At 61.1% G+C, this 12,149-nt stretch overlaps 1 protein-coding gene and 1 long non-coding RNA gene across 2 annotated transcripts; one reads left to right on the top strand and one right to left on the bottom strand.

Annotated features, from left to right (window-relative positions):
* Positions 1-45: 45 nt before the first annotated feature.
* On the bottom strand, positions 46-9,058 carry DBNDD1 (dysbindin domain containing 1). The gene is made up of 4 exons (XM_079907205.1): positions 8,849-9,058; positions 3,100-3,246; positions 2,796-2,936; positions 46-2,031 (listed from the first exon to the last, which is right to left on the bottom strand). Exons 1-4 carry the CDS (start codon positions 8,877-8,879, stop codon positions 1,874-1,876), a joined length of 477 nt encoding a protein of 158 aa, XP_079763331.1. The 5' UTR covers positions 8,880-9,058; the 3' UTR covers positions 46-1,873.
* Positions 9,059-9,697: 639 nt separating this feature from the next.
* On the top strand, positions 9,698-12,149 carry LOC307178728. Its single transcript, XR_013825270.1, has 3 exons — positions 9,698-9,878; positions 11,414-11,464; positions 11,548-12,149. It is a non-coding gene; the product is annotated as an uncharacterized lncRNA (long non-coding RNA).

Raw genomic sequence — 12,149 nt, 5'->3', positions numbered from 1 at the left:
ATTTCTGAGATCTCCGGGGTTCGCCCTGTGACGCAGCCTTGAACGCTCAGCCTCCGTGTGTTGAGCTGCCTCGCGTCCTGCAGGGGCCTGTCCTGGGGCTTCTTCTGGTGGAGGTGGGGTGCTCTCCTTGACCCCAGGAAGGACTCACGTTGTCCTGAGCCTGGGGGTCTGTTCCTTGGGAGACTGGGTGCAGCCCCTCCCCGGGTCCAGGGCACGCCCCTGGGGACAGCGCCCCTGCCTGCGTGCCCCGTGCCTGCACCCCCTCCAGTCTCCTCAGCCCCCCCTTCACCTCGCACCCTGTCTGGGCCATCGCCCCACCTGGGCCGATGCCTGGCCAAGGATCTCGGGTTAGGGAGGCTCAGCCCCGCAGGAGGAACCGCCCGGCACGGGGCACGCGGCCTGCGTCTCATGGTGGTTAAAACGGTCAGGGTTTAGGCTTCATCCTTGGTCTTCTGCTCACAGGCGGACCCTGCCTGGCGGCTGCCTCCCCAGGAACCTGCCCCAGGCTGGGAAGAGCCTCTCGGGAGTACCTCTGCCTCTTCCAGCCTGGGCTTGTGGAGGCAGGGTCTTCGCTTCTTTAATGCCTCGAGAGCCAGGGCGCTTGGCCCTGAGATGTGACCCAAATAAGAGCCCAGGGCATGTCACAGTGGAACTCCCAGTGGCTTTAGCTGGGGGAGGGCCAGAGCGTGGAGCTCCTGGAGGCCCCTGGAGCAGCCACCCCCGGCCCGCACGCCTGAGCTCCCACGTCAGCTGGAAAGGAAGAGACTGGTCGGCGAGACTTAGGACAGGGTGCCGTTTTAATCCTGCTGTTTGGAAATGAGATCTGCAGAAGCCATAGCGAGAAGGATGGGAACTCGGCCCGGGGGAAGACTGGGGGGCGGGGGGGCACGGCTGCCCTCACGGGATCCCTTTTAAGTGAAATTCTTGGTTGTGTCTGGAAGACACCTCCCTGTTGCTGCCCCTCACGTGCCCCTCCTGGCGCATAGGGCGACCCTTTTCCTGGCGGGACGTGCTGTAGCCACGCCCCGTGGGCCCAGCATGTGCCCAGGCCTGTTTTCCTTCCCCAGAAATGTTTCAGTGGAGAAGGGGTCAGGGCAGGTGGCCTTGGGGACTAAAAGCAAGCTTACACGTTTATTTTAAAACTGTTCTTGGACTCGCTGTCTGACTGGAAGCCGGTTCCATCCCTTAGTATGTAAGCAGCGTCCGGAGCAGCCGAGTCTGGCACCCCGGAATTGGGGGCCAGGCGCTGTGCCCAGGTCCCTTCACGTCCCCACGCCCCTCGGGCTGCTGCACGCGTGTGTGTGCGTGTGTCTGGTGGGCCGCGGGGACTGTCATGGCAAGGACCGGGGGTGGGGGGCGAACCCCGCCTGCCCCTGCCCTGCCCGGCGGTCTGAGGCAGTCGTGACGTATTTGGTGTGCCGAGCTCAGGAGGTGGGTCTGGCTCTCAGGCAGGGCTCACGACAAGCAGGGTGTTAGGGTCTGGGGGCTCTGGTGCTGACACTTCCTGGGCGGCAGGAGGGGCGCAGGGTTGGAATCAAGGCGGTTAGGGCAGCAGGGTGTCCCGCGGGCTGGAGCTTGGCACTGCCGTTCAAGACTGGCGCCCCGAGACCCCCGGGGGGTTGCAGAGCGCCTCTCACGGGCAGATCCCTGCTCACCGCACCCCTAGCCGGGAGTCTGGTGACAGACAAGAATACCATTCCTACAGGCAGAAGTCTCGTCTCATCCCTGGGCCTGGTCCCTGATCCAGCGACCAGGAAGAGCTGGACGTAAGGCCACTGGGCTGTGCTTATGCAGAGGCGCCACGTGGGGCGGGCAGCGTCCATGGGGCCACGGCCGCCCGGACCTGCCCCGCCTCGGCCCCGGGCCAGCCGGCCTAGTCCTCCTTGGGCCTCTCCACGGTGAGAAACGTGTCCACAACGGCAGGCTGCCGCTCGGGGTCACCAAAGGGCTGCTTCTCACGGTTCTGCTCGGCCCTGGTGCGTGTCCAGGAGGGGGAGCGCAGACAGCCGGCCCTGGGCAGCGGGTGTAGGCCTGGTGGGAACACAGGCTGGGGTCAGTGTGGCTTGGGGTCCCAGGTCACTCCTTCAGCTACTGGGCTGGGCCCGTGTGTGCCTCCAGCATGGCGTCGGACCACACGTTGGGGTCCCCTGGGCACCGGCAATGTGTACACGTGGGTCTGGGTGCGGCCCGGCCAGGGGCTTTCCTGTTGTCCCCAGGCGGGTCCCCGTGCGGCTGAGGCGCCTGCCCTTGGGGGTGAGCCTGGCCCGGAGCAGGTGCCACTCCCCCCCCACCCCCACCCCGCCTGCATGGGCAGTGAGCCGGGAGGGGGGAGGGTCCCTGGGCCCCCATACCCCTGGCAGCTCCCGTGCCGTTTCTGCGGCCTGCGGGCTCCAGCCGCTTCCCGGGAACTGAGCTGAGGAGGGGCTAGGACTGGTGAACACCACCCCCTTCGTGCTCTGCCTACTTGGGATTAAACCCAAGTAGTGAATTCTGCTTTCAGTGGGACTGTGGCTGTGGCCTTACGTTCGCATTTGAAAAGTGAAATTCAGGAGGGGTAGAGAAATCCCTGAGAGCTGGCAGATAGGTGTGTGAAGTGCAGAAATGGTGAGTGAGAGCTGGCAGACAGGTGTGTGAAGTGCAGAAATGGTGAGTGACATGGTGCCGTGTCGACAAACACTTCAACACGCGTCAGAAAGGAAATCATTTTCCAAAATGGGTCTCCAGGGAGCGGTGCTGGGTGGCCTGAGGCCCCAGGACCTCCCGCAAACCCCTCCAGACCCCGGCAGCAGCCCCACCTGCGGGCGAGTCGCTGGCCAGGTTCTCGTCATCCGAGTCGGCGAAGACCTCGGCCAGCTCCTGGTCGGACATGTCAGTCAGCTCGGTGAGGTCCAGGAGGTCGAAGTGTACCTCCAGGGACGAGACGCTGCTCAGGGGCTCTGGGGGCAGAGGGGTGTGTCAGCGGGGCCAGGTGAAGGCCAGTGCGGTGGGAACGAGGTGGGGCTGACCCATCGCCGGCACCTGCTCCCTGGGGCGCACCCGAGGCCCAGGGACCCGCCCCTGGTCCCAGGGAGCACGCTGGGACAGGTGGGCTGTACTTACGCCGCCTCTCCGTGACCTGCAAGAGACCCGGTGCCGGTACTGGGACGCCCACCTCCTCCTCGGCCACAGGTGAGTGGTTGCTGGTCCCCGTCCCAGGAACGGGGGTGCCCAGGGCAGCCCTTGGCACCTCGACCTCCTTAACTACCCCTGCAACAGAGAGAGCATTACCCGGGAGGGGACTGCGGTCTCCCACCGCCACCCCCAGGACGCAGGCTGGGAGGACTTGAGAACCTGGCCCATCGAGCCCTCCCTTGAGGCTGTGGGCAGTGATCGCAGTGGCCAGGGGTGACCTTGGGTGAGGAAGCCAGACAAGGGGCAGAGGGCTTCTCTGAGGATGCTGCCCTTCCCTGTAACCCTGATTTCCAGACCCTTTGCCCTGATTACTTGAGCAGGAATGACCACGGGTCTCGCGGGGACACTTGCTGGTCCTGTCGGAGACCCCAAGACGCCAATACTATCACCTGTCTCCACTTTCTGGTCCAACCTACGGGCGGGTGGGCGGTTCTGCATTTGCTTGCCCTTTGGCGCCCTTTAATCCAGAATGGCCCCGGCTCACGTGTCTGTCCCGTGTTGTGTTTGAATCCACATAACACGTTCTCAGATGAAACGAGGACAGTGGCCACAGCAACCCCTCCCCACCGACCACACCTCCGGACTGGGAATGTTACTCCAGGGTGTTTCCTATGCAATTCTTGTTTTTATGTAATGGCTCATTTCATGTAACTTTTTGTCGGGTGAGAGGCGAGGCCCTTTGGGGATCTGCTTGGTGGAGACTGTGCCACCCAGGGGCGGGCCCTCCACCCCACGGAGTGCTTGCTGTCACCAGGGCAGACTGCTCCATCCACACCTCCTACCAGCTCCTCCCGAGTGTTCCAGGGCCCTCTGCCCCACACAGCCAGGGGTCCCAGTCATCTGGCCGGCACATGCCCTGAGGCAACGGGACCCCTGGCTCCCTGGCGTCCCCACTGCTGCTCTCTCCTGAGCCCCCCCCCCCGCGACAGAGACCCCACCTGCCCCCAGCTGACCCCCAGCTGAACCGGTGCTCAGTAAAGAGTGAGGAATGCCCTCCCGCTCCCTCATCAGTGTGGCCGCCCATCCCAGGGGTCCAGCGCCGAAGCCACAGGAGCAGCTGCCAACGGGGGGCCCAGCAGGGGGGCCCAGTGCCAACAGCTGCCGGTGAGGGCTGGGCCTGTGTGGCCAGCAGCCTGGCGGGCCGCGTGGGTCTGGAGGGTCCCTGGCTGGGTGGGATTTGCAGCTGCAGAGCTGGCTGGGTCGCCCCTGGCTTCTAGGAGGGAACCGCTCCCTGGGAGGCGTGGCTGAGGGGAGGTGGGCCTGCCAACTGGCAGGGCCAGCCTGGCTCTGCCCTGTGCTGTGTCATCACTCAGGGCCCAGGGCTGGCCCGCTGGACTGGGGCTGGGGATCTGGTTTCCACCTTGCTGCCGCATTTGGAACGTGGTGTCTGAGCATCCTTGGAGGGTAGGGTTACACCCCCTGGTGTCCCGGCCCGCCCAGCCCAGCAAGGACACCTTCCCGACCAGAGGGCACCGGAGCTGGGGGTGGGCGGGGAACCTCTCCCGAACATCAGAACCCCTGCTGAGGGTCGAAGGCCCAGGAAGCCCTTGGGGACCTTTGCTCTCTGCAGGAGTGTTCTGCTTCCTCAAGGCGGGGCGGCACAGCGGCCCGGGTCCCCCTCCCCAAGGGCGCACGCGTGCCTGGAGTGTCCGGCTCTGCTTCCACACGTGTCCCATCGTGGTGGGTGCCTGGCTGGCTGGGGGCCGCAGCTAGGTGCTGCCATCTCTCTGGAGCCTCCCAGCGGGGCAGGTGGCTCTGGGTTAATAACAAGAATGACAGTGGCTCATGGTTTTCTGTGCCAGGCAGAGTGCCAGCAATATGTTTTCCAGCTGGTGTCACAACCAGCCACGAGGAAGGGACAGTGAGTCTTGGCCAGTAACACCGAGGGGTTCAGCTTGTCGAGCGGGAGCTCTCGGCCACCACCTGCCGGCCAGCAGAGGGAGGGGAGACCCTGACCTTGCGCCCGCAGGGAAGCTAGGCCCTGACCGGGTGGAAGGGGACTTAGCATAAAAGGTGGGGCAGAGGCGGGAGTCTCTGCTCATAATGGCCCGCTCTCACCTTATCTAGAAAAGAAAGCGCTATTCACCTGTGCATCCGGCAGATTCCTGAGCCGGACTCGGATGGACAAAATAGGGGATTCCTGCCCTCTTCTGGTGGGGCAGGGCTGGGGAGCCCTGGGGGCTGTGGTCCCGCTTTGGGGACAGGTCTGAAGGAGGGTGGGAGCTGGGTGATAGCTGGGGAGACAGCACCATCAAAGGCCCTGAGGGGTGGCCGGGGTGGGTGAGGGCAGGGGGACACCGGTGGGGAGACACCTCTGGCTGCTCTCTGAGCTGGGAGGGTTCCGAGCTGAGTGGGACAGCCTCTACCTGCATGTTTGTGGGATGGGATGCAGTCCAGGTGGGAAGGAGGCAGTCCACAGGTGCTGAGGTGGGGGCAGGGCAAGGAAGCAGGACCTCCTTCCCCATCCGGCCTTGGGTCAGGGGGCTGTGTATGCAGATATGCCTCATTATAGATCCTAGGATCCAGGGGTCCCAGACAGCCCAGGACAGACCCCCAGCCCCTACAGGCACAGTGGCCTTTTGTACTCATTGTAAGAAGCACATTTTATCAAATTTCAGCATCCCTGACACAGCAAACCATCTAGTCGATGGTGTCACAGAGCCAATGGAAAATGGTAACGGTGAACTTTTAAAGTCACCTTGTGTCTACTTTCTTATTCTTTTCGTCTCCCTTTGGCAGTGGTCTGGTCTTTATTTTGTAAATCCTGGTGTCCTGGCCTGTGTCAAAGCTGTGTGGGAGAGGAAGAAAAAGCAGAAGTTGCAACTTTTGGCATCAAGGACACTGATCTTCTGGCTGGAAGGATGTGAAGGGAGCAGGACCTTTGCTTGGTCCTTGTGCACAGTAGGTGCACCACAAATGCTGGTTGAATGAACGAGCCCGAGACCCCACCCCAGAGTCACTAAGCGGCTGTGCTAGGAATCACCTGGGTCTGTCTGATACCCTCTCGATAAGCCCTTGTAGGAAGAAGGGAGAAGTTCTTCACGAGTGAGACCCCCTGCTCTTCCTGGGGTGTGAAGCAGAGGAGTGACCGATCACACAGGCAGGCACAAGGGCAGGGGTCCTTGGCAGCCGGGCCAAGCCGTAGGCTGGGTGGGTTCAGCAGACCCCAGGGTTGCCCAGGCCAGGGCAAAGGTGAGCGGTGTTTCTGACGCCCCAGGGTCAGCAGTGGGCTAGCAGCCTGGCAGAGCCCCCAGTGAGGGAGTGAAGCCCCTGGCCCCTGCAGGGGGCCTGCTGCCCTGCCCTGCGGAAGCAGCACCCGCGTGGGGAGACTGGAACTGGGGGCCCAAGGCCTGGTATGAACGCATATGATAGTGTTACCCTGTGCTACGCTGCTGACCTATTTTCCAGCACATTCGTGCCAAGAACTTGGCCCAAATCTCAAGTTCCCTGCTGTGTGCCCAGGGTTTTGCCCCAAGCATGGAGGAGGTGCTCTGCACACACCCAACGCGAATGAGTGAAATAATGAAGTGAATGAATGAATAGCATAAAAACCAGCATGGCTGCAGGGAGGGAGGGATGGGCATCGTCCCCCGTTTCCCCCAGCCCCTGTCCCTGGAGTCAGTGCTCCTCCTTGGAGCATTTTGAGGATGCCGGGTGGGCCCCATCTAGGCTCAGCCCCCGCAGGGCAGGGCCCAGGCCTCTCTCTCCCAGTCAGACAGACTTGGAGGTAGGTGGGCTAGAGACTTGGTCTCCCAAAGGCACCTTCGAGAAGTGCACCCCGTCCTCTCCCCTCCATGTCTGTGCACTTTGATATTAAGAAATTACTGTTAATTCGTTTAGGTGCAAAAATGCTGTTTTAATTATAAAAACCTTATCTTTTAGAGGTAATTTCAGAGATACTTAAGGATGAAACAATATGTCTAGATTGGCTACAAATTACTACTGAAGGAAGGTGGGTGCAGGCGGTGAGGGGCGGGGGGGGGGGACTTTACCATACTGTTGTCTCTACTTGTGTGTGTGCCCCTCTCTCCAGAGTAAGTTCCAAAAAGTCAGCGAACTCAGAAAATGACAGTCACAGCTACCTACGCGTGACGCCCCCATGTGGGCAGGACGTGGCTACGGGGTAAGAAGCGTGTGAAGCCCACCTCCCGCTGCTGTGGCCCAGCCCCACCACGGTGCCTGCGCAGAGGAGGTTCCTGGAGCACTGAATGAGTTAGGTCTCTGGGGCTCCAGTAAGTGACGTTCAGAAACTGAAGGGTCGTTAAGCTCCTCTCCCTCAGGCCTGCCCTCTGCTCCCTCTCTCTGCAGGCAAGGCGGGGCCTCCACTGAGAGAAGGGGACACGGAGCTCAGAGGGGCCTGGCTGCTTTGCCGGCATCCCCAGCCCTTGCTCTCCAAACCTGCCCCATGAAATCCTCGCAAAGGCGCTACCCGGAAGCCCCGGGGTCCTCGTACTGCCAATGGGAAGAAAAAGCTGAATCCCTCCCACAAACAACAAAACAAAGAAAACCCACACCCACTAGCCCCTGAGTGTCTCTGGTGGTGCTCGGAGGGAGCGTGACATGGGCCCCTAGACAGCCGTCTGGAATGCACCTACCCAACTCAGTCTGCAGACAGAGCAGTAGGTGAACCCATTTTGGTCTCTGGAGCAGGCCACTGGTGTGGCTAGGGGACCCCCAGCGGACCCCTATGTGGTCTCTGGAGCAGGCCACTGGTGTGGCTAGGGGACCCCCAGCGGACCCCTATGTGGCCAGGGAGTGGCTCCCTGGTATGGGACCTCCAGGGAACCCCGGGTGCATCTGGGGCCTGGCCGGGTGGGTGGAGGAGACCGGCAGTTTGCATCCAAGTTCCGAGGCCGATGGCACAGGACACCCCTCCTGAAAGGTTCCTGAGGGGTTCCTAGGAACCTGTCCTAGGAAAGGTTTCCCTCCCACCAGGCCAGGGCCAGAGTAGGGCCAGACTCCTAGGGGAGAGGCCCCCGGTACATCTCTACCGTCCCGACAAATGGCAGGGGCCGTGAGGAGGGGTCACTCCGTGCACACCAGCCCTCCCAGATGTGTAAGCTCCTGGGCCTCGCCCCGGCAGCCAGCAACCCCTGCCGGCGTGGGAGCCCCCGCAGGCGGAGCCAGGTGCACCCCCCACCCCCCCGGCTCTGAGCCCCTATCTCAGCCTGGTGCCCCGAGGATCCCGGCCGCGGCCTCCCCGCCCTACCCCCAGGGAGGCTTGGCTGGGCCGAACAAAGCAGACGCGCCGCTAGGAGGGCAGCATCCCCCCCACGCCTCGCTGACCTGGATCCCGACTCTGGCCCTGGCACGCCCCATCTTCCAGATCCCCGGCTCCGCTGGGAGGGGGCTCAGGACCAAGCTCTGGGCCAACCACTCAGGAGCGCGCCAGACACCGCTGCCCGGGTCGGGAGCGCGGAGGACGAGGGGGCGGGGACGCGGTCCGTGCGCCCCCCGCCCAGCGCTGGGGCCGTTCCGGGCGGTGCCCCCGCTCGTCTTCCCGGGCGCGGCGCACTAGGCTCCCCCCGCTTCGGCCCGGCGCAGGGGGACTCGGAGCTGCCGGTGGGTCTTCACGGCCCCGGGGCGTGGCCGATGTGTGGGCCCAGGGGGAAGGGGCTGCGGGCCGCTGCGGGGAAGGCGCAGCTCGTGGGCTCCCGGGGGCTGGGGCCGCACTCACCTCCCGGGCTGGCGCCCTCCGGGGGCTCCATGCGGCCGGCAGGGCCTGGGAGGGGCGCACGCGGCGGCGTCGTCACCCGGCCCGGGCGCCCCTGCAGCTGCGGCGGCGACTCGGCCCCGGCTCCCGGCGCAGCGCATTGGGGCAGCAGCCGGGGGGCCGCGGCGGCGGGGAGGAGCCCGCGGGGCGGGGCGCGCAGCTGCTCCGGGGCCCTGTTACCCCACCCCCCCACCCCGTTCTCCTTCCCTGGCCCCGCAGCACAGGTGCGGCCCCGCCCCGCCCCGCGCGCGCCCCCTGCCGGCCCCTGCCCCTGAGGACCCCTCCCACGCAGAGGCTACCCCCTCCTGCAGAGCCACCCCGACCTGGCCGCGTCCCCCAACGCTGGCCCGGCCTCTGCGGCCCCTGCGCGCGCCCTCATTCAGCAGCCGCGCCTACTTCCGTCCGTTCACCCCCGCAAATTTGTGGGGCGCCAACTACGTGCCGGCGCTCTGCGGGGTATGGAGGGGCGGGCCTAACACCCTAGGGCCCTTAAGCCAAGAATTGCAGATTGTGATAAATGCTATGGAGAGACGGGGCGAGGGGGCGGGGTGGGGGGCGGCGAGAGCGTCTAAGGGCTAGGCTGGGGGCAGGGGCGGGGGTGGGGGGGGGAAGGGAGGTCAGGAGAAGGAGGCGGGCAGAGAGGGGGCCCCCGGAAGGAAGGCAGGCAGGGTCTGGGCGTGCTGAGAGCACCAAACTGTTCGATGGAGCCCCACTTCCAGACACTGGACCCTGCACGAGGCCCTGGAATGCGGCTTTGTGCCAGGCCCTTGGTGCGTTAATTCTCCCGGGGAATCCTTAGAAGACGGGATCCTGATTTTCCAGGTGAAGCTGAACACAGGGTAGGCAGCCGACCAGGGTGCCACAGCCGGGCGCTGGAAGCCAGAAGATCCAAGTGCAAGCCCATGGTCTGCACAAAGACTAAACAAACCAAAGAAAACCGTCAGGGAGACAGTTTGTTCCCAGCTGGGCGTGGAAAAATCCGCAGAGGAGGGAGGTGAGTATGAACTTGGTGTTTGCAGGAAAGCACCCTCCTAAAGGCAGGTTGTCCATACAGCTTCAGCCAACAAAGGGCCTCACCACCTAGTCCAGCTCCAGTGACACGGAGCCCATGGCCTTTGAAACTGTCAGTCAGTGAGGCAGGCTAATAGTTCCCATTTTTCTTTAGTTTACAAAACAAACAAAAACAAAAACTGCTAAAATGATCTCATGATCCACGAGGACAAGCCGCTGCAGTTTGCACTCCGTGCCACTCCAAGAGGCAGCTCAGCCCCCTGGGGACAAAGCTGAGCTACAGCGTGGGTGGTGGGGACATAACGAGGTCAGGACAGTAGGTGGGCACTGCCTGCTCAGACTCAGCCGAGGTGGAAGTTTGTATTGTCTCCAAATGGTCAGAGCAGTATTTCTGATTCCCTGTGTCTTCCAGAACCTTCTGCTCCCGTCGAGACATTCCCTGTCTGTGCCCCTTCTGCTTGAACCTGGGCAAGCTTGTGGCTGCTCTGGCCAATGGACTGTGGCAGGTTGCTGCCATGTGGCTTCCAAGGCTGGGTCTTAAGTAGGATTCACCTCTTTCCGAAGGCTCCCCTGCAACCCGGCCACTCTGTGTGAGAAAGCCCAGGCCATTTGAGGGGCCACTTGAGTGTTTTCTGGCCCACAATAGCCAATGAACGAGAGATAAGGTCTCAGCCAGTAGCCAGGCATCAGAGCCTGCCTTTGAGCCACCCCCAGGGGGTAATACGTGGAACCAAGGTGGGCTGTCCCCACCGAGTCCCAGCCAAGTTGCAGATTCATGGGCAAAACAGATGTCACTGTATTTCATTTGGGGGCAAGCTGTCACACAGCCATGGTAACTGTGACAGTATTGGTGTTCATTAATTATCCCCATTTGACATATGAATAAATGGATACAGACGGAGTCTTGTCAAGGGCATCCTAGCTGGTAAACAGCAGGTGATCTGACTCCAGAGGCCAGTGCTTATTTTTAACTTTTCATTGAAAACATTTTCATGGGGGGCTTCCCTGGTGGCGCAGTGGTTGAGAGTCTGCCTGCCGATGCAGGGGACACGGGTTCGTGCCCCGGTCTGGGAGGATCCCACATGCCGCAGAGCTACTGGGCCCGTGAGCCATGGCCGCCCAGCCTGCGCGTCCAGAGCCTGTGCTCCGCAACGGGAGAGGCCACAGCAGTGAGAGGTCCGCGTACAGCAAAAAAAAAAAAAACCCAAAAAAACATTTTCATGTAAATCAACTATACTTCAATTAAAAAATAAAATTAAATAAAAAAGGAAAAAATCCATTTTCAAGCAGAAGTAGAGAGAATAGCACAGTTAACATACATGAACCGTCATCCAGATTCAGCGATTACCAACTCGTAGCTGATCCTGATTTTTCTGTACTTTCAATGCCTCCCTCCCTTGCTGGGTTGTTTTGAAGCAAATCCTATATATATTATGTCATTTCATTTGTAAATACTTCACTGTTTATCTCTAAAAGAGAGTCTAGTCTTCTTAAGCACTGTGTTACCCTAACATCCAGGCCTCCATCGAGTTGCTGCTGTGGTCTGAGGCAGTTTACCTGGATGGGCAGGTACGTGGGTGTTAGGAAGAGCCAGGTATTAGACATAGGTCGGTGAGTTTGTATGTATTAACATTTGGTCTTTGATTTTACAGGAGACTCAGATGCCATTTATCTGGATTTCCGAGATGCACAGCTTGATGCTGAATAAAAGTATCTCAAGCCATCCCTGTGAAGAAAAAGCTCTTTTCTAAAAATCTGAACTCAAATATGAAAAGCACAGGTCGCTGTGGGTCTTACTGGGAGCCCAGAGAGCTGGCAGCAAGGCCTCCCTGACTATGCATCTCTGCAGTGCAGATTGGTAAACCATGCTGTGCTGTTGACTTGCGACAGACGATATCCTGTCTCATTATCCTGCGCTAACCCTCCTATTTTTGCCCTTTTTGTTGAAAGGAATTATTGTTAATGCATTTATTTAATTCGGGACTCCCAGCCAGACTTCTAAAGCAAAAAGCCAGTCAGCGTGAGGCACCTAGCGTATTGGGTCTGCAAAGTAAGTGTTAAATAATTATCATTACTCTATTGTGCTACCCAGCTGCGCTGTCTCACCTGCCAAAACCCCTCCGGGAGGACCCCACCTTAGGGGAGAAGACCCTTATCAGGCCAGAGGTTTCTGACACAGAGGCTCAGGCTCGTCTGCCCAGGCACAGTGACACCACCAGACCTCACAAAGGCCTCAGGGCTGCTATAAATAAAT

Source organism: Stenella coeruleoalba (assembly GCF_951394435.1).
Source record: "Stenella coeruleoalba genome assembly, chromosome: 20".
NCBI lineage: Eukaryota > Metazoa > Chordata > Mammalia > Artiodactyla > Delphinidae > Stenella > Stenella coeruleoalba.
Note: the sequence above shows the minus strand (reverse complement) of the source record. Positions and strands in the feature narration are given on the sequence as shown.